The sequence below is a fragment of the Myotis lucifugus genome, unplaced genomic scaffold, assembly GCF_000147115.1.
Source record: "Myotis lucifugus unplaced genomic scaffold, Myoluc2.0 scaffold_490, whole genome shotgun sequence".
NCBI classification, from domain to species: domain Eukaryota; kingdom Metazoa; phylum Chordata; class Mammalia; order Chiroptera; family Vespertilionidae; genus Myotis; species Myotis lucifugus.
Genome location: NW_005871538.1, coordinates 64,869 through 87,235, shown reverse-complemented (window position 1 = coordinate 87,235; position 22,367 = coordinate 64,869). Strand labels below are relative to the sequence as shown.

The following is a 22,367-nucleotide window of genomic DNA, read 5'->3' as shown; positions in this document are numbered from 1 at the left end:
GTGACAACATTGTTCTCGGAACTCAAGTTGGATGCAAAATGTTTAATGTTCTAATCAGATCTCAGTTCCCAGCCTGCAGGAAACAGAAGTGGCCCCTAAGAGAAACTGTCTCATGCACAAATCTCCTGCTTTTAACACCATCCTGGACATTCCTGGACGCCCTCCCCGCCCCCGAGCTGACAGGGGTCGGGCGGCCATGGGTCTGCACGTCCAGCTCCACCAGTGCCGCCTAGGTGTGCGCGGTGCCCGCTCGGGCTCTGCCCTCACCCCGTGCGCAGTGCTGTCCCCAGCCTCCTCCAGGGAACACAGAGGGTTCCAGACTGTGAGGACCCTCCCGGAGCGACTGCACCCTAACCCGGCGTCCTCCTGCCGAGGGGCCCCGCCCAGGACCACCACGGGCCTCGGCACTCAGGCTCCCTTATCGTCAATATTGTACGTGAACCTTTACATGTTACACACAGAAAACTGCTACCAGTGTCATATGTAGAAGGTCGTTTTCAAACAAAGTACAATTTTATTTTATTTATTTATTTATTTATTTATAATATATTTTATTGATTTTTTACAGAGAGGAAGGGAGAGAGATAGAGAGCCAGAAACATCGATGAGAGAGAAACATCGATCAGCTGCCTCCTGCACATCTCCCACTGGGGATGTGCCCGCAACCCAGGTACATGCCCTTGACCGGAATCGAACCTGGGACCTTTCAGTCCGCAGCCCGACGCTCCATCCACTGAGCCAAACCGGTTTCGGCCAAAGTACAATTTTAAAAAATGAAAAGATCATCGCTATGTTGTGGCTGAAGGTCTGAGCCTGAAGCCTGTTCTGTTTGTCAACAAGGGGGTTAAAGGTGACACTGTGACATCTCTGTGACTTAACTAGAAGGTGGAGGAAGAACTGAAGAACTTCCAGACCACAGGCCCCAAGGCCAGCGAGCGCCAGGTCCGCAGGCCTCAGCAGCCCTCAACGTCACCCGACGTCATAGAGTGCCAGGTCCGCAGGCCACGGGCAACCCAGCTGCTGCTGCACCTGCAGGGTCTTGCCCTCATCTGTGTCCAGCTCATCCCATGTAGCTACCACTAAAAAGACATTCAAATGCACCTTCTCCATGCTAGGCCTGCTTCTCATCTGACCTGTTATACTCGGCATATGTGTCACCCTTTCCCTAAACACACCTACTGCACACCCGTCACCCTTTCCCTAATCATCACGCTGCACACGGGCTTCAATGAAACCTGGCCACAGGGGTGGCAGCAGGTCTACGAGGCTGACTGCAGGCCCCCTGGACCCTCGTCTCCATCTTCTTACTCACCATGCGTGGTGATCTGTGCATGGCTACATGCTCCCTCATGTTAAATCATGGGAGACAGTGGCTGCTGTGCACGGCCACATGCACACAGAGTGGCTGGAAGGCCGAGTGTTTAGATCTAGGCAGAATGGAAGACACAGGGCAAAGTTCACTTTACCAATCAGATCACCACATCATCAAACCAATATAAAGGCCAATTGGAAACCATCAAGATTTAAAATAATTAAAATTCTGGAATATGTATACAGAAAGGGGAAAACCTTCAAAAGAAAAGACGCTTTTTTTCTCAATTTATTTCTCAAATTGAATCTTTATCCTCGCACTTTAAAAATGATCGGCGTAATAACAGACAACTCACACACTGCTACCGTCTCTCACGTTAATTTCCATTTTCTCGAGGCACCACCGGTGAATGTCAAGCTCCAACATGGAGATGGAAATACACACTCTTATAATTTTAATAAAATACTTTGTTGCCTCAACGCCATCAGTCATTTCTGCTTTTCCTCATTTTTTCACACTGTGGGTGTGGTGCTTTCGAATTTGTCCTGTTTCACACTGTTTGCTGACATTGCTGATAAACATTTTCAGAAAAGGGCATTATTCCTTGTACATTTTCACTTAGTGACATAACCCAATTAACCAAAAAAGAACTCACACTATATCTTAAAAAAAAAAATTAAAAAGCCGACCAGCCAGTGTGGCTCAGTGGTTGAGCATCAACCCAGGAATCAAGAGGTCAGGGCACATGCCGGGGTTGTAGGCTCGATCCCCAGTAGGGGGCGTGCAGGAGGCAGCCAATCGATGGTTCTCTCTCATCAATGTTGCTATTTCTCTATCTCTCTCCCTTCCGCTCTAAAAATCTATAAAACACATTAAAAAAAGGGAAAAGAAAATAGGTGCCCTGGTGGTATTACGCAGCAGTTAAGAAGGATGGGCGAGGAGGTTGCTCCGGGAGGAGGCAAGAACCAGCACCTGTCCATGCCCAGGTTGTTGGCTGAGGTCAGAAATGGAGGTAGAAACATATGTTGAAAGATCAATATTTTTCTTTATATACTTTGTATTGTTTTACCTGTGAAACAAGTTTTAAAAGAAGAATTCAATAAATAACATTTAAAAACATAATCTGGCCCAGCCAGTGTGGCTCAATGGTTGAGTGTCGACCTATGAACCAGCAGGTCACGGTTTGATTCCTGGTAGGGCACATGCCTGGGTTGCGGGCTCGGTCCCCAGTGTGGGGTGTTCAGGAGGCACCCGATCAATGGTTTTCTCTCATCATTGATGTTTCTCCCTCTCCCTCTCCCTTTCTCCGAAATCAATAAAAATATATTAAAAACAAAAACGTATTCTGGACAACAATCTAATGCACAGCCTGTGGGAGAGGACATGAGCTGGACGGCGGTCAGAAGGCCATGTTCTCTGGTGAGTGTAGAGGACGCAGTGCAGACGCCAGACACAGCACAGACAAGCCATGCAGACCCCAGAGTGAACGTGAGGTGCCTCCATGGACACGCCTGATACCAACAATCACCGTGTACAGGAAGTGCACAATATTACACTGGAAAACAGCTTCAACCGCCCAGCCGGGTGGTGGCTCGGCTGGTGGGAGCACTGGTCCATGCACCAAAAACAGGCTGCAGGTTTGATTCCCAGGCAGGGCACATACCTAGGTTTCAGATTCGATCCCCAGTCAGGGTGCGAATGGGAGGCAACCAATCGATGTTTCTCCCTCCCTCTCGCTCTCCTCTCCCCTCTAACATCAATAAAAATAAATAAAACCAAAAAAAAGCTTCAATTAACCAAAGAGACAAAAATTGAACTATGTAGCAAAATGCATACTTTCTACTATTTTAATTTTAAAAAGATTGTAATGTCATGGAGAAGACTAATATTTACCTGAAGGAGAAACTTCATTGAAGCTACTAAGACTCACATGGATTTCATAAAAACAATCTGATCAGGGCAAGAGAAATATAAAATACCTTTTAATAAGCTGACTGTTCTTGAAAAAGAGTCCCCTATAAGCTTTTATTGTGAAATAAGAGTAACGATGGCGACCGAGAAGCCGGCAGTATTTCCGGGTAGGGCTGGAGGCCCATCTGCTTGTTGTCCTTCAGCTTCTGCACTATGACTCTGGCAAATTCCTCCCCCTGGATGTCAGTGGTGTCCAGTAACTGCCTGACTTTGGCGGTCCTCGTGGGTTTGGTGCTGATGAGCTCGTAGTCCTCCTTCATGATCAGGTCCCGGGACAGCAGGGCGTCCAGCGCCTGGTTGAGGCAGGCCTCGGTCATCTGGCTCACGACATCCTCCCTTTTGCTCTGGATCCACTGCTGGGCCACCCCAGGCTGCGATCGCTCTGCACAGAGCCGGGGGACAGGTAAAAGGTGAGGACAGACACGTGCAAGGAAGAAAACAAGATGGAAAAGAAATGAGGAGGCATAAAATCTGCTTTACTGTGACTGTGCTAATAGGAAACCAGTACTTTGGGGAGATGCTGTTAATTTTCAGGAAACAGATATTTGAGTTATTTCTTCTCCTCCCTCCTGGGAAAGCACTCCTTTTTATCTGCTATAAATCATGGGACAAAACCATTTTCTAGGTTTAAAAAAATGTGTAAAAGATACCTGCATGTTTGTTAGATAAACAAAAGCAACTTTGCCTTTAGTAACGTATTTGGTCACACCTGTGCCCAGCCGCCTTCCCCTCCCCAGACCTTGAGGGATCGGCCACTGAGCTGTGACCACACGCCGGCCCCTGAGCTGTGACCACAGGCCCCTGAGCTGTGACCTCGCGGCCCCTGAGCTGTGACCGTATGACCCTGAGCTGTGACCACACGCCGGCCCCTGAGCTGTGACCGTGCGACCCCTGAGCTGTGACCACACGGCCCCTGAGCTGTGACCGCACAGACCCTGAGCTGTGACCGCATGACCCTGAGCTGTGACCGCATGGCCCCTGGTGCTGGGGCTGGAAGTGCTTCCCGACTTCAGAATGTCCGTGTTCCCCACACTGGGGGAGTGAAGACAGTAGCCCTGATGTGGCAGACCTACTGGGCAGAGTGGAGAGGTGTCTGGCAGCAGGAATTACCTGAGTTCCCCTCGGCGGAGAGGGGGTGTACTGCCAATGAGCGCGGGGCAGTCTCGTGGTCACAGATCAGGGCCGTCTGAGCCGCAGACACGTCATCCCAGCTGTGATTGGCCGGGCGGGGAAGCAGGGTGGAGAGGTCCGGGGTTTTTCCTGAAAGACAATGTTGCTACTGGGGGAGGATATCCTTAGTTCCTCCTGCAGCTCAGCTGTCAGCATGGGCCACACAGGGGAGGGCACGCAGTGTCCACTGCACTGCTGCTCGCGCTGCGTGTCCACCTGATTCTGCAAGTAACTGCTCTTGGACCAGGAGGGTCACACCGAATGTCCTGCCACACTCTCGCTGTCTGTCTGTCCCATGTAAGCGACACATCATGGGATTTTACTTCTCCATGTCGCCCCTCCCTCCTCTGCGTCTCCGCACTTTGAATTGTCCTCTGACTCGGTGTGTGACGTGTTTCCTATGCTCTCCTTGGTTACCCTCGCCACCGCAGGCCTCAGCGGTCACCTCTTCCCAAATCCGTGTAATTACCTTTTCTGACTTCATGGAACCTCGGTCTCACATTTTAAGCAGCCAACTGGACAGCGCCCTCATGCATGCTGCTGAACACCTCGTTACAAAACATTAAAAACTTAACTGCTCACCTTAACTCCAAAACCCGTTTTAGTGACTAGCACCAATGCTCTCCCAGTTCCGGCTTCTCTGTCGCTCCTGCCAGTGAGCAGGGGCCTCACCCTATCGGAGACAACACACCCACCCCCTCCTGTGCTCTGGTCACGCCTCCTAGCCCCCCGCTGTGGCTGTGCTGCAGCAACAGACCAAGTCTCCCAGCTGTTCCCCCACCTCGTCTCCTTGCTCTCCCCAAGTAGCCTAGAGTCCGGCCAGAACGACTCTTCCTAAAGCAAAGGATTTCATTCCGTCACTCCCTTGCTCAGAAGCGTGCAGTGGTGGCTCCCCACCCTGGTCAGCCTCGCCACACCTGGCCTCCCCGTCCATGTGCCCTGCCCTGCGAATCCGAGCCCCGATGCTGTCGCTCGGCCTGGAATGCCCACCCAATACCCACCCTTTGTAACGACAGCTTCAGCCTCCACCAGCAAGTTCTTCGTGATGGCAGAGCCGAGCAGAGCAACAGGAAAACACTGATCAAAACACCTGCTTCCAGCCGCGGACGTGCAGCTCCTGACCATGGATCCAGAGTCCCTCAGGCTGCTGTGAAGACGCCCTCCCCCAACCCACAGCTCTGTCACCTCCCCTGCACCCGCTGCGGCCACACTGTGCACACGCAGACACACTGCTCCTCTTTCTCCCGAGAGACTGTCCGTATTTTCCTGTGCTGCCCCGCAGCATGCCTTTCACACGGGAGGGGTCTCTTGAACATCCCAGGACGCTGTACTGTCTGTCCCTTTGTGAACATGCGTCATGGATGCCAATGGGAGACACGTGCCACACAAACTGTGATTGTTTGCAAGAATATCAGCTTGAAAGAAAGTGGAAACTTGTAAGCCAAACCGACGACAAACCGTACGTACCGGACACAAGGCCATCGTGCTGAGGAGCGCACAGGGATCTGGCGGTTCCGGGAGAGCCGCTATTTTTATGACACTGAGAAGATCCACAGGATTCCTGAGGTGAACAGGGACACACGATTTAGGCTAAAGAAAAATCATTCAAAAGTTATACAGTTTTAATTTCTAAACAGTTCTTGCTTGTGGCTTATTATAAACAAAGAATCAAAACGACAGTTACACCTTACAAAGTAAAAAGCCACATATATCAAATAAACAAAGAACCTGATTTTTAAAATCAACTTAAATTGGGGGGGGGTGAATGATAACATATTAGAAATGATAACTTTTCCAGTATTTGCTATATGATCTTAGAGGCTCTGTACAGTTGATGAGAAATTTGAAATCTGCAACTCTGGTTCCTGCTGATGTAGAGCAGGTGCCTCCTCTTTCTGCCCACGCCCCACCCCCATGGGGCCCACAAAAGTGGTGGAGTATGGATGCGCCTCCACCAGGCTTCCGCCCTCGGGTGCCGGGCTTTGCCGGTGCTATCTGTCCTTAATGTCTACAGTGTGCACGTGGCTCTGAGAGCGGAGACGGTGTGTACAGCAGATGGAAAGCCCATGTGCTGTGCTGTAGCGTTCATTCTGAAGGCCTTTTCTGAGTCTGTAAAGTGGACATACGTTTTCTGAAGAGAAATGACCGAGATGCAGTGAGCCCGAGTGGATGCCCCGCAGGAGACCTTTCCTCACTCGCAGCCACGCAGTGGCACTTCCCTTCCGCTCCTCCCAGGAGAGGGAAGGACAGGCAGATGGACAGTGCAGAGCTCGGTCAGGATGGGCCCAGCACCACCAGAGCAACGTCCCCCATGCCGATCCATGGGGACACAGCGCGCCACACAGACCACAGGGCTGGCTGGGCAAGGAGCAGGGGCTGGATGAGGGATTTCTAGCCGGGCACGGCCCTGGGCCATGGGCAGATCCCAGCACCTCCCCAGGAGTTAGATTGGATGACTTTCCCAGATTCTCAGATTTTGAGTTTATCAACATAAGTTTTGTTTACCTCTTGTGGACCGTGATTTAGAGAGAGGTTCAGAGATGCCTCCGATGTCTTGTCACATAAGTGGACAGCACTCAGAGCGCTCTGCACCTGGAGCGGACACATACATGTGCTTTAACTGGAGTAACAAATCACATGAGTAAAATTCTTTAACAAATCAGCTTATCCTAAATGGTGATCTTTGTTTTCAACAATTTCTTTATGAAAAATCTTATTAAATTTATATTCTATTCCTGGCCCCGCCATGGGCTGGCTGTGTGGGTGCTGTGTCACTGACATCCACGCACCTCCGTGATCTTACCAGTGCGATGGCAACAAGATCCTGCCCTACGAGTTTCACAGTACTGATATAAGGATTAATATATGTATGTATGTGTGTGTATGTGTGTGTGTATATATATATATATATATATTTTATTGATATCAGAGAGGAAGGGAGAGGGAGAGAGAGAAACATCAATGATGGAAGAGAATCACTGATTGGCTTCTTCCTACACACACCCTACTGGGGATCAACCCTGGAACCAGGGCATGTGCCATGACCAGGAATTGAACCATGACCTCCTGGTTCATAGGTTGATGCTCAACCACTGAGACACACAGGCCATGCAATATAAAAATTTTTTTAAAAAGTAAAGAATAACTATAACAACCCTAAGTGAAAACAATACAGTAAGTTAAAAAGAATGATGAAAGTGATGCTATTATTAAATGACTAGAGGCCCAGTGCACAAAATTCATGTACTGGGGAGGGGGGTCCCCTCAGCTCAGCCTGTGCCCTCTTGCAGTCCGGAAGCCCTTGGGGGATGTCTGACTGATGGCTTAGGTCCGCTCAGTCAGACATCCTTAGTGATGCCGTGGAGGTGGGAGAGGCTCCCACCACCACCGTTGCGCTTGCCAGCCATGAGCCTGGCTGCTGGTTGAGTGGCGCTCCCCCTGTTGGAGCACACTGACCACCAGGGGGCAGCTCCTTCATTAAGCATCTGCCCCCTGGTGATCAGTGTGCGTCATAGTGACCGGTCATTCCTACCGTTCGGTCAATGTGCATATTAGCCTTTTATTATATAGGATATTCAAGTATTTAAAATTATATAACTTATATTACTTTATTTAAAAAGCCAGAACTTCTAAAAATTAACAGTTTTAAATATAGATCCTAATATAAGTTGTTTGTGGACGAAGGAACTGGAATGGTTCTTTTCTACTTTAAAGCCAAGAAAGCAGATCCTTCTGTACACCTTGCTTAGAAGAAGAGAAAGTTATGAGGAAAGAAAGAACTGAAAAGATAAAGCAAAAAGAAATGCTATTGAAGTTTGTATCTACTAAGAAGTGGATAAGATGGAATGTTCTGGAAAACACTGTACCTACTCAGAAGTGGATAAGTCAGTGAAAAGTTATCAAAAGGATTAACACAGTTTCTCGTTAGTTATTTCCCTAAAGTCTTCAGAGTAATAGATATCTGGGTTCTTACACTTCTCTTTGTCCAGTGTTCTCGGGCTTTTCTGTGATTTATAGTAAGTTAAGCTGTTAGTGCCTTAAAACACTCAGGCACTAACTAGTATTGTCCCCATCAATTCTTAGTTTGGTTAAGGGAAGCCGTTTCCTTTATGCGTGTCCCTTCTACATCAGAGGCTGTGTCAATCAATCCTGCAAACTGGATCATATTTCAAAGGCAACATAAGGAAACCCAACAAGTGCTAAACTATGCTTACTCTGCCCCCGAAAGGACTACAGTGGCTTTTAAACAACTTTAATGTTGAGAAAACCCTGCAGTGTTGGGTCCCTTCAGTTCTTCTGATCTGCAAGAGCCAGGAAGACAACTGTCCTAGATCCACATCAACAGAGACTGGTCTACGCAACATCAAGTGAGTAGGATAACAAAATCAAAAAGCAATTTAAAAAATAAACATTTTGTGTATTAATCCTCAAATAATACACAAAATAAAATACACTTAATAAAAATCCTACAGCTTAACTTACCATAAATCACAGAAAAGCCTGAGAACACTGGACAAAGAGAAGTGTAAGAAACCAGATATCTATTACTCTGAAGACTTTAGGGAAATAACATGTGGATTAAAAAGTTGATTTACGGAATTCATTGTACACACTGGCATTCATGACACTTTTTTTTTCCTTCTTTCTTATTTCTTTTCTTTCCTTTCTTTTTTTTCTTTATTGTTGAAAGTATTACAGATGCCCACTTTGTTGGTTTTAAAAATATACATATCTTTATTGATTTCAGAGAGGAAGGGAGAGGGAGAGATAGAAACATCAATGATGAGAGGGAATCATTGATCGGCTGCCTCCTGCACACCCCACACTGGGGATCCAGTCCGCAACCCAGGCATGTGCCCTGACTGGGAATCAAACCGTTACTTCCTGGTTCATAAGTGGATGCTCAACCCGAGTCACCTGGCTGGGCATGTTTCTTTCTTTTTTTCATTGAACCCCTCCACCCCGCACCTGCCCCTCCCAGGCCTTCACCACTCTATTGTCTGTGTCCATATTTGCATATAAGTTCCCCGGTTAATCACTCCCCACCTAGTCACCCACCCCCACCTTCCCTCTGGAATTCACCAGTCTGTTCCATGCTTCCATGTCTCTGGATCTATTTTGTTCATCAGTTTATTTTGTTCATAAGATTCCACATATGAGTGAGATCATGTGATACTTATCTTTCTCTAACATTTCACTTAGTATAATACTCTCCAGGCCCATCCTTAAAAGATAAGAGTTCTTTCTTTTTTACAGCTGCATAGTATTCCATGGTGTAAATTACTACTGCTTTTTTATCCATTCATCTGCTGATGGGCACTTGGGCTATTTCCAAATCTTAGCTATTGTAGTTGCACTGCTATGAACATAGTGGTGCATATATTCTTTCTGATTGGTGTTTCTGGTTTCTTAGGATATATTCCTAGAAGTGGGATCACGGGGTCAAATGGCAGTTCCATTTTTAAGTTTTTGAGGAGACTCCATACTGTTCTCCACAGTGGCTGCACCAGGCTGCATTCCCACCAGCAGTGCACGAGGGTTCCCTTTTCTCTACATCCTCGCCAGCACTTGTCATCTGTTGATGGCAGCCATTCTGACAGGTGTGAGGTGGTATCTCATTGTTTTTTAAATTTGCATCTCTCTGATGATCAGTGACTTTGAGCATTTTTTTCACATGTCTCTTGGCCATATGTGTGTCCACTTTGGAGAAGTGTCATGACACATTTTATATTAAAATGTAACATATAGGAGTTCTGGAAATGCCTGGAATCTGGAGATGGCCATCTGAATGGCATGGAAAAGCCTTTCAGTGACAGAAGGAGAGCATTTATAACCTCTCATAAACGCTCCGCCCCAATACTATAGCCTATACTTGTGAAAAGTACACAGGTAAGAATTACAAACTAAATCGAATGTCTCCGTGACTAACATATAGTTGTTTAAAGTCTGATTTCTAGCATTTCATTTAGCAATTATTTACCTTTGTTTTCTTTAGTTGCAAAACAGCTTCAAGAAAACTTATCTCTTCATATGTTCTCAGGACTGGCTCAAGTTCTATTAAACATTCTAAATAAGAAAAAAATTAGAGTTCAGATTGCATCTAGTCATTAAATTGAATAATATAAATGCTAATATTTAACTGATAAGGCCCTACGTCAATTTTTCCCACGAATGAAAACTAACTGTCTTAACAGACTTTATTACAGGCATAAAGATATCATATATACACCATAAACAACAGTAAACTTAAAATGGATTAAACTTAAATATAAGACCTAGAACAATAAAACTCCTAGAAAAAAAGGCAATAAACTCCTTGATATCAGTCTTAGCAATATCTTTTTAATATTCAGATTTTCCTAAAGAAGCAGCATCTAGCCTCAGCATGCCCCATACTTCTCTCTAAAAGGCCCCAGGCCAAGCATGTCTCCTCAGACAAGGCCAACAAAAACAAAAATAAACAAGTGGGACTACATAAACAGAAAAGTTTTTGCACAGCAAAGGAAACCATCAACAAAATGAAAAGACAACCTACTCAATGGGAGAAGATTATTTGCAAATAATCTATCCAATAAGGGGTTAATATCCAAAATATATAAGGAACACACACAACTTAACACAATCCAACTGAAAAATGGGCAGAGACCCTGAACAGACATTTCTCCAAAGAGGACATACAGATGACAAATAGATACATGAAAAGATCCTTAGCATCACTAATCACCATGGAAATGCAAATTAAAACCACAATGAGGCATCACCTCACACCTACCAATGTTGATCATCAATAATCAACAAATAGCAAAAAAGAAAAAGAAAAAAATCAACATATAGGAAGTGTTGGTGAGGATGTGGAGAAAAGGGAACCCTCGTGCACTGTTGGTGGGACTGTAAATTGGTGCAGCCCTGTGGAAAGCAGTATGAAGGTTCCTCAAAAAATTAAAAATGGAACTTCCATATGACTCTGCAATCCCACTTCTGATATTTATCCAAAGAAAACAAAAACACAAATTTGAAAAGATATGTGCACTTCTGTGTTCATTGCAACATTATTTATAACAGCCAAGACATGGAAGCAACCTAGATGTCCACTGACAGACAAAGGGATCAAGCTGCGGTACAGTGCACAATGGAAAGCATATACTGAGCCATACAAAGTAATGCCATCTTGCCATCTGAGATAACATGGATGGACTAGAGGGTCTTATGCTGAGTGAAATAGGTAGGACAGAGAAAGACAAATGCCATATGATTTCACTTATATGGGGAATCCAGAAATAAAACAGAAACAGACTCAGAGAACAAACGGATGGTTGCGAAAGGGGAGGGGAGTAGGGAGATGGAAAAAATAAGATAGGCATCTAGATCAATGGAACAGAATCAGAATGAGAGTCTAAAGTTAAATCCTTCCAATTGTGGTCAACTGCTTTTTGACAAAATTGAAAAGGACATTTAACGGGGACAGGATCGTCATTCCAACCAGTGGCGCTGGGACAGTCGGAGAGCCACAGGGACACAGATAAACTTACTCTTACCCACAACAAATGTGGACTTAACCTGAAACGGACATGCACCTAAGTGGAATATAGGAGAGTCTTCATGACCTTGGGCTGGGCACAGAATTCTTAGCTATGACCTAAAAACAGGGTCCACACAAAACTGGCAAATGAACTTCAAAATATTGAAAACTTTTATTCTTCTAGAGACACTATTAAGAGAAATGAAATTCTGGCCACAGACTGACAGACCACGTCTGCATATCACGTGTCTGCTGAAGGACTTGCGTCTAGAATATACAAAGAACGCTGGGTGGCTTAATCAGACAAATGACCCAATTTAAAATGGGCAAAAAATTAAATTTCACCGAAGGGGAGATACAAATGAGTAAAAAGCACATGAAAATAGGTTTAACATCATCAGTCATTAGGACATGCAAATTAAAACGACAATGAGATAGCACTCCATACCCACGAAAAGAACTGCAATTAAAGCGCAGACAGCAGCAAGTGCTGACAGCAATGCAGACACAACCTCAAGCCCTCCCGCTGCTGATGGAAACACAAATGATGCAGCCACTGTGAAAGTTTGGCAGTTTTTTTAAAAAATGGCAGATACATTTATCATAAACTGAGCAATTTCACTCATAGTTACTGAGAGAAATGGAAACACATTCACACAGATGGGCAGGTGAGCATTCACAGCAGCAATGTTCCCGGCGGCCCACGTGTGGGAACACTCAGAATTACCATCATCACTAGGAGAAAATGAACCTGCCCAGCGCTCCAGGTAGAAAACTGAGCATCACACAGAGGTGGTGGACAGGGCCACGGAGGGAAGTGTCACTCACACAGAGGTGGTGGATAGGGCCACGGCGGGAAGTGTCACTCACACAGAGGTGGTGGACAGGGCCACGGCGGGAAGTGTCACTCACACAGAGGTGGTGGACAGGGCCACGGCGGGAAGTGTCACTCACACAGAGGTGGTGGACAGGGCCATGGCGGGAAGTGTCACTCACACAGAGGTGGTGGATAGGGCCACGGCGGGAAGTGTCACTCACACAGAGGTGGTGGACAGGGCCACGGCGGGAAGTGTCACTCACACAGAGGTGGTGGACAGGGCCACGGCGGGAAGTGTCACTCACACAGAGGTGGTGGACAGGGCCATGGCGGGAAGTGTCACTCACACAGAGGTGGTGGACAGGGCCACAGCAGGCCTACCACACTGGGAAGAGTATGGTGCAAGGAGACGAGGACCTGGAGGGGGCTGAGGCTCTGACAGTTAGAAGTTGAGGGAGGAAGAGAATCGATGGAGGAAGAGATGTATTCTTTTGTGTCTTGAAACCACCAGAGGGAAAGTTTCAAGGAGAGTTTCACTTTGGAGAAGAGAAGACATCAGGATGATCATCTAAGATAGCAACTCTCCAGCCTTTAGGGCTCAGGACTCTTCAAAATTACCCAGCACCCCAAGAGCTTCTGTACATGTGGCCATGTCTCCTGATATTTAGTATGTGAGAAATTAAAACAGAAAAGCTTAAAACAAGAGTATATGAGAACACATTGCGTTATCTGTGAGAGCAATGATATCATCATGCCTGTTTAGCTTCTGCAAATCCACTCGTGAAGGATGAGTAAAAGGGAAGCGTGTCCCTGTATTATTTCGAAAACAGTGTTGGTTCTGAGAACCGAGTCTCCGGGAGCAGCCCCTGGAGCCCCGCCCCTCAAGACAGCGGGTGCCTCAGAGGGAAAGTTCAGATCTTTCAGAAGCAGTTTTAGTGCCCAGTTTGGGCCATTGATTGAAAGAGAAACCAGGGCCCTGGCTGATTTGGCTCAGTGGATAGAGTGTCAGCCTGCACACCGAAGGGTCCTGGGTTCGATCCTGGTTAAGGGCACGTACCCCGGTTACAGGCTCCTCCCTGGTCTGGGCCCTGGTCAGGTGCATGCAGGAGGCAACCAATTGATGTGTTTCTCTCACATCGATATTTCTGTCTTTCTCTCTTCCACTCTCTAAAAATCAATGGGAAAATATCCTTGGTAAGGATTAAAACAATGAAATAAAATAAAGAGAAACCAGGGACTTCCACTTGGCCAAGATGGAGTAATAGGGACGGTTTACCCTCCTGCTTGAAAAAAACAAAAAGGCCAAACAAAATGTATGAAAGAGTGGGTTTTTAAAAAATATATATATTTTTTATTTCAGAGAGGAAGGAAAAGGGAGAGAGATAGAAACACCAATGATCGGAATCATTGGTTGGCTGCCTCCTGTACACCCTCTACCAGGGATCGAGCACGCAACCTGGACATGTGCCCTGACTGGGAATCGAACCATGACCTCCTGGCTCATGGCTTGATGCTCAACCACTGAGCCTCACCGGCCGGGTGAAAGAGTGGTTTTTAAAACAGCAGCTATCGGGCAACAAAGGACAATGATCGGAGAGGAGAAACAGAGAAACAGATGAGGGAGCCTTAGGACTGCAGGCTTAGTGCCTTGAGAGAGGGACCTGAGTGAGGTGGAGCCTGGGGACCAGGCAGACAGTTCACAGGCAGAGAGGAAAAGCACACAGAAGGCCAGAGATGCTCAAGGGCTCCTCCAGGGGCCAAAGCCCTGACCCCTGAGGGTGTGGGAGTCAGTTAGCTGTCGCCCCAGGCTTCAGGGAGCAACAGGAAACCCAGGAAGTGCATAGGGAAGTGGGCGCTGCCTGGTGCATGATCTGCAGAAGAGCCAGGGCTTTCAGAAAACAGAGAAGTAACTACTTCGGCGAGGCACTGGGGACAAAGGAGGTATGTGTCCTCCCACACAGCTGTGGGAAATAAGAGATACAATGTCAGCCCATTATTTTAGCAGCTTTTGATGTTTTACTATAATGCTGATGAGCAATGGACATAAGTTTTGAATGGAAAATAGACTTCATTGCTTATTTGGAATGAATATGCCAAGTGCGTGGCTTGTCTTTTTACTTTTTATAAATCTTTGAAATGTAAAAATTTTCAATTTCTGGGAAGGCCAAGTCTCAGTTCTTCTATGGATCTTGCCTGGGTCTCACCCTAGAGCTCCGCCTCGAGGTCATGCAGGGGTCAGGCAGGCCTCCTCCTGTGTCTGCAATGCCTGAGGTGCGCTCTGCCTCCCAGGCAGATCTCAACTGGCCTCATTTCCTGTCTGGTCTCCTGGCTGGTCTCTGCCTCAGGCCACACAGCAGCAGGAGTGACTTCTAAACTCACAGTGTATCAGCTCGGTCCCATGAGACACACCTCCATGGCTCCCCACTTCCTGGGAACAACAGCCAACCCTTCATGACAGAGGCAGCCTCTCCTCCCTTTTCCACGCGCATCCCATGTTACTCCCTTCCGTGCTCACGTCCGCCAGCCCCAGGCCTTCCTTTGTTCCTCCAGGACACGGACCTCCCCTCCAGCGCTCAGCCTGGCTGTGTCCGCTGCCTGAGACACCCTGCCTTCAGCTTTAAGACGTTGCCTCCTCTTCAAGCTTCGAATTTCACCTCTCACACTTGTTCCCCAATAAAGGGCTTTCGTTCCCTCCCTCACCTACTGTCCCTGCTCACTGCCTTACAGGACTGGAACCATGTCTGGCTTGGTTATTTATTTATTTACTTCTCTGCTTTCAACTGGATGTGAGCTCCAGGGACTGAGTGACTTCGTCATGGTCACTACTTTGTTCCCTGAGCGCCACCTCAGCGCGTGGCACCAGGCAGGCGCGCAGGAGCTATCTGAGGCTTCAGGAATGGATTATTACCCTTTCAGAGTTCTCTTTTCTATTAGGAGTCTCAGTTCCACTCCAGAAGCAGTGACCCTTTTATAAATGCTGTGAATAACAAGAGGGGAGAAAATAAAAACAGTAACTTTGAGCTTGCCATCTAACTTGTATAACTCTCCAAGGAACATTTATTCACAGTATCTGAACTGCTTGTAACTCAGGGTGTGACTCACTGAGGAAGGATGGCCGTTCATCCGGGTTCTGTGCCCATCCGCCTTCGATGAGTGAGACCATCCGCGCTCGATGAGGGGTACTAGGTGGCAGGCTCTCTTCACTGGTGTCGGGTCGGTGTCCTTGTGACACACTGTACATAATTTGCAAAGGGTTGGTGACATCTATCGAAACAAATATACGTCATTCATTAGAGACTTTTTATGATCCAGTATGCTAAATGCATTCTAAAGCCAACCAAGTGAAAATGAGGGACTCTTAAAAGTCTTAGGACTAATTCACTGCCCTTTCTGCTAAAGCAACAGGTGCATCGCCATTGCGGGCTTGCCTGGTTCCTTCGAGGAGTGTGAAGCATTGCTGCACTGCGCTGGGCGTGGGATTGATCTGGGCAATAGGCCGTGAGTAGTGCTGAGCTGAGCTCAACTTATTAGGCCCAGGAAGGGCTACAGCAAGCATGTCAAACTCATGGCCTGCAGGCCACATGCGGCCCACAACGAATATTTTTGCAGCTCAGTCAACACAACGGTATGCAAGAAACGTTTTAATAACTTAATTTTTACAATATCCTGTTATACATAATCTATAATAATAGTGTAATATGCAAATCGACTGAACAACCGAACAACAGAACGACCATTCTGACTACCTTCCGGGCGATCACGCTATGACACGCACTGGTGCCAAGCCAGCCAAGGCAGGTGCGATGCAATTGGTTGGGGGCCCCACCATCACCCCACAATTGCCCCACAGGAGGAGGCCCAGGCCACCCTCTGCACAGTGATCAGTCCTGGAACCCTGGCCAGGTGGGCGGGGCCTCCCGGCTGGCTCTGTGGCAGGTGAGCAGGGCCGGCCAGTGATCACCCTGCAGAGGGAGGCCCAGGGCAGCCAAGGGATCGCATCTCATGCCTGTTGCCTGCAGAGGGAGGCAACCGGTGGCGGGGGTGGGGCAGCACCACAGTGGTGGGGGCGGGGCCAGCTGCTGCAGCCAGGGAAAGAAAAGCCCCGAAAGGCCCTGTACACTGGTGAGGCCTAGGGACACTACCTGAGGGGTCAGGGATTGCAAGAGGGCGCAAGCTGAGCTGAGGGACAACCTCCCCCTTCCCGTGCACGAATTTCGTGCAACGGGTCTCTACTTATTAATAACAAACTACAACGTTTGCTATAATCGTGTTGCATTCATTTCCCTTATGCACCCAATGTGCAGGCGCACCATTTCTCTCCACTAATACTGGCAGCGAATATTTTAGCAGCGGATTGCCACGTCATTAGTCTTGGACTGACTTGTTTGGTGCATGCAACAGGAAATTTCGCTTTTGGAGAACTAGAAAAATAGGTTTATTTGTGTTACGCTTATTAATTTGTGTAGTTATTCAGTGTCTGGTAAGTTAATGTTCAAGAAAATATTCATTTTATTAAAATGTTCTATTATTTTATGTGAACGATGACTCATTTATTTCAGCCCTTTGTATTCAGCATGTCTCTATTGAAATAAACTATATTTCTATGAAAATTGAAGCTTTTGTTTTTTTCGGCCCACATAAACTTAACCCTTGTTCATTTGGCCCATGTTAGCCTTTTGAGTTTGACATGCTTGGGCTACAGCAACTAGCATCCAATGTAACTGAGAAATACTGTTTTGTTTTGTAAGCTGCTGAGACCCTGAGGTTGTCTGCTGTACAGCAAGTGACTTATATAAACCTCGAAATAAGAAATGGCCCCAGCTGGCAGCTCAATGGTTAGAGCATCAGCTATTTCACCAAGGGGTCGTGGGTTTTTAAAAATATATATTTTTTCATTTATTTCAGAGAGGAAGGGAGAGGGAGAGAGAGAGAGATGGAAACTTCAATGATTAGAGAAAATCATTGATCGGCTGCCTCCTGCACACGCCACACTGAGGATCAAGCCCACAACCCCGGCATGTGCTTTGACAAGGAAATGAACTGTGACGTCCTGGTCATAGCTCAACCACTGAACCACGCCAGCCAGGCGGGGTCACAGGTTTGATTCCAGGTCAAGGGCATGTGTCTGGGTTGTGGGTTTGCTCCCTGTCGCCAGTCAGGGCTCATATGGGCAACCAATCAATGAGTCGCTCTCACATTGATGTTTCTGTCTCTCTACCTCCCTCCCCCCTCCTTCCTTTCCTCTCTCTGAAAAAGCAATGGAAAAAATATGCTCTCATGAAGGTTAACAAAAAAAAACATTAAGAAATAATATTTTCAGAAACTTTAAAAATTATTCTTTAGTGTTTTCTAGTCTTTATATGGGACACTAATTAATTTTTCATATGAACAGTTTTATAGCTGGAATGAATCTTAGGAATAGGAATTAAAAATCCTCGTTTTATAGAGAACAAACTGAAGACTCAAGAAATTTAATAGCTTGATGATAGAACTAATTACTGTCAGAGCAAGAATGAGAATCTAATTTTCCTGATCCTGAATCTAGTATGCTTCTCAGTGTACAATGGATTCACGGTGAGTTGTTATGCCTTTTTTAGTGTGTTTTCCACAAAATGATTGGTGGGCAGATTTAATGTAGATGAGTCGTAGACATTCTGCATGTGGCCCAGCAGCAGGACATCACTGAGGAGGAGGTCAGGGCAACTCACCCTCAAAAGGCTGTTTTCTGGATAAGACTTCCCACATGATGACTGCATAGCTGTTGAATGTAAAATGTACACAGTAGATTACAAACCAGCCCTGCGTGGTAAACTGTAACACCAAACCCAAAAGCTGACTGTGGAGATACTGTTTTTGAAAGTGATAAGGTAGTGAGCTGCTGTATTAAGAATCAGCATATACAACCAAGATGGTGATTATTCAGCTTGTTTTGAAAGGGAATTAATCTTGCCCTGGCCGGTTTGGCTGAGTGGATAGAGGATTGGCCTGTGGACCAAAGGGTTCTGGGTTCGATTCCGGTCAAGGGCACGTACCTCGATTGCAGGCTCCTCCCTGGCAGGCCCTGGGTGGGGCTTGTGCAGGAGGCAACCAATTGATGTATTTCTCTCACATCGATATTTCTCTCTGTCTTTCCCTCTCTCTTCCACTCTCCCTAAAAACCAATGGAAAAATATCCTTGGGTGTGGATTTAAAAAAAGAAAGGGAATTCATCTTAATTTGAAAAATTAGAAAATTACTGTTATAAAAACTTGAAGTTATATGTAAAAATAATTTAAGAATCATTTAATAATCATTCTTAAACACCTAGATAAGCTATACCCTCTAATTATAGGATTTTATTATTCACACAAAATAGAGAGCAATAAAAAAGGCTGTCATTTTTTCATGAACTTTGTTCTGCTTTCTTGGGTAGTCCCCTCCCCCACCTACATCAAAGTCACGTGCGATAAAACCCTGGAGCACGTATATAATAAAAGTGTAAGTGACCATTACAGTGGAACAACCAGAACCACCAGTCGCTATGATGCACACTGACCACCAGGGGGCAGACACTCAATGCAGGAGCTGCCCCTTGGTAGTCAGTGTGCTCCCACAGGGGGAGCGCTGCTCAGCCAGAAGCTGGGCTCACGGCTGGCAAGCAGTGGTGGTAATCTCTCCTGCCTCTGTGGCAGCGCTAAGGAGCAGCGAGCTGAGCAGTAAGGGACAGCGAGTAGACGGGTGGTAAGGAGCGAGGGGTCCCGGACTGCAAGAGGGATGTCTGCCTGCCGGCTTAGGCGGGCCTAAGTTGGCACGCGGACATCCCCCGAGGGGTCCTGGGCTACAAGAGGGTGCAGGCCAGGCTGAGGGACACCCCCCGCCCAGTGCACGAATTTCATGAACTGGGCCTCTAGTTACATTATAAATTGACAGGACAATAGATGTGCTTCAAAATGTTTTCAAGGATCTAAATGTGGCTTAAAGCAAGGCATCTTTAAATTCAGAAATACTAGTCACTGTGGGCTCTACTTTATTTTCCCACATGTAGGAAAGAATAAAAATCACACTTTAAAATGCAGCTTCAAAATGCTGACTGATTGCTCTGGCTCTCAGAGCGGTGAGCTCTGAGCAAGCAGCAGCCGCACCTGTATATGTCATGCTTGACGCTGGCCCTCGCCTTCTGCCCCGGCTCGTAGTTCTCGGGCGGCATGTAGATGATGGTCCCGCCTTCCGGGGCAGCCTTACTATTCCGCGACTGTGACAGGGACATCATGCGCCACTTCGATAAACCAAAATCTGCGATCTGTGAGGGAAAAGAATGAGTGATCGAATTTAAAGTTTTCTCTTTAAACAATATTACATATATTGTTTTATTTCTACATACTCCACCAGGTTCTTGGATTCCATAGTGCTGAGCCCAATCACGCTAGAAGCAGTATACCTGAGTGAAGTTTAGCACAGTATTACAGATTTCAAAAGGGAGGCTTCTAGAAAAGGAAGGGGAGTATTTTACCTGTATTCTGAGTGAGTGTACACAGTGAACACTTTACTGTTTCTGACAAGCAGCTTCATACACGTGCTTTTCAAATCCACCTGCAGCTCACAGAGCGAACCTGCTCATCACATGGGAGTGTCACTCAAGCTGTTATCACTCAGGCTTATATGTTCTTATTTATAATGTTCTAAAAATAGCATCCTTGCATTTTGAAAAAAGCAGAATCCCTACAATGTACAGTTCATTATTCTATGACTTATGCCTACTCTCAAATGAACCACGTCTGTGGGCAGCAGTATCGTTAGCACATAAAACATTATGTCCATGCCAAGGAGCACCTCAAGAATCGCCACTGACAGCCCGTGCTTCTGACTGTCCTTCAGTTTTATGCTGCTTGTAAATCCCCTGCATGTGTCACACTATATCTGACAACTAAGTATTTAAAAGGTACCTTATTTTTTAAAAATGGAAGACAAACGATAAGAACAGAAACAAGTTCAGTGGGTGAGAAGCTGTGGCCTTGAAGCATCGCTGTGGGTCTTTAGACCCGACGCTGCGGAGCTCCCAGGAGCAGTGGGCAGCTCCAGCCAGGACTCTACTGCGCTTGCTGTTTAACGCCTATGTTTTCACCAGTTTTAACAGAAGAAATCATTTGTTCAGTGTGTAGATGAATTGGAGATAAAATATGGTCCCACTCCAAAGAGGGAGGGTTGGACAAGAGCAAGTGTTAAAATTTCTCTGAGCCTCAGATGACCCATCTGTAAACTGGGAGGAATAACTCTGTAGGGCAGTGGTTCTCAACCTTCTGGCCCTTTAAATACAGTTCCTCATGTTGTGACCCAACCATAAAATTATTTTTGTTGCTATTTCATAACTGTAATGTTGCTACTGTTATGAATCATAATGTAAATATCTGATATGCAGGATGGTCTTAGGCGACCCCTGTGAAAGGGTCGTTCGACCGCCAAAGGGGTCGCGAACCACTGCTGTAGAGCATGGGGTTGTACTGAGGAAACTGAACGGGCTGAATAGGTATTGCTGCTGTGCTCATCACAGGAATCCATCTCTAAAGGTTGCTCTTGTTCACACAGTACCACCAATCACAGAGCCAGGCTAAGGCTCTGAGTGAGAGGGCACCAGGGAGCACACATCCACTCCATCCCACTTGGTACTGAAACTGTTCCTCCCTCCACCTCTGAAAGCAAAACACTACTCCCGGTGCACATCTGCCAGGATAAGAAGCATTTCTATGACCAGTAAAGTTTAGCCTTGTGCAGAGAGAAAAGTGCTTTAAAAAGCTAGGGTGTAGCCTCATTTATACCTGAGCCCTAATTTGCAAACTGGTCTCCGTGTTGGCTTGGGTGGGTTGGGAGCAAGCACAGCCTGAGCTTGTTTCCCATTGCTCCTCTACACACACGGCCTCATCTTTGTCTTCCCCCCCTAGCCTGGAGACGTGTTCCTCGCTGATGAGATTGGCTTTCACACGGGACCAGGTGTCTCCCCTTCCTGTCACACAGCGTCTCAGATGAAAGGAAGTCTCGTAGGCTGGGTCTCCAGCAGAAGGAAAAGGGGGAGCATGTGTTGGGAGGAATGCAGCTCTGCGAGGCCTGATAACCCCTCCCTCAGCCACGCAGACAGAGCAGCAGGATCCCCCCTACACAGGATCTCCACATGCATTTCCAAGCTAAAGGTATTCTTCTCAAACTAGAGAACGTTAAAATATACTACTCGTGACTATCAGCCACAACCCTGCCAGCCTACTGCATCAGCTCCCTCCATTCACACATTCTGTCCTTCTGTGCAAGGAAAACAAGCTGCGAGGAAGCTCCTGAGTGCTCTGGCTCCGGGGAGGGCAGAAAGAACCGCAGACACACACACTTTCTTTTCAAAGATGCCTGTCACTGCTTCATTTGTATCTAAGACGCCCTAATGGACACCTGACCAACAGATAACCAAATGGAATGTATACTTTTTAAAGTAGAAAAGTCTCAATTGAGCTTAAATAGTAGTAAACATTTTTGTTTGCTTTTAAAAAATATTTATTGTTGAGAGTATTACAGATGTCCCCCTCCCCCCAGCTCCCACCCCGCCCCTTCACCACCTTACA

General features: G+C 46.6%; 1 protein-coding gene across 1 annotated transcript in view; it reads right to left on the bottom strand.

The window, feature by feature from the left end:
* Window positions 1-1,749: 1,749 nt before the first annotated feature.
* Window positions 1,750-22,367, bottom strand: part of RIPK2 (receptor interacting serine/threonine kinase 2) — a 42,551-nt gene continuing 21,933 nt past the window's right edge. Inside the window, exons 6-14 of the mRNA XM_023744834.1 lie at window positions 19,911-20,068; window positions 18,498-18,547; window positions 15,892-16,053; window positions 10,434-10,519; window positions 6,959-7,045; window positions 5,921-6,014; window positions 4,394-4,543; window positions 3,292-3,665; window positions 1,750-2,381 (exon numbers count right to left, since the gene is read on the bottom strand). Coding sequence (XP_023600602.1) covers window positions 3,328-3,665; window positions 4,394-4,543; window positions 5,921-6,014; window positions 6,959-7,045; window positions 10,434-10,519; window positions 15,892-16,053; window positions 18,498-18,547; window positions 19,911-20,068 — 1,125 coding nt within the window. The 3' untranslated portion in view covers window positions 1,750-2,381; window positions 3,292-3,327. The remainder of the gene's footprint in view (window positions 2,382-3,291; window positions 3,666-4,393; window positions 4,544-5,920; window positions 6,015-6,958; window positions 7,046-10,433; window positions 10,520-15,891; window positions 16,054-18,497; window positions 18,548-19,910; window positions 20,069-22,367) is intronic.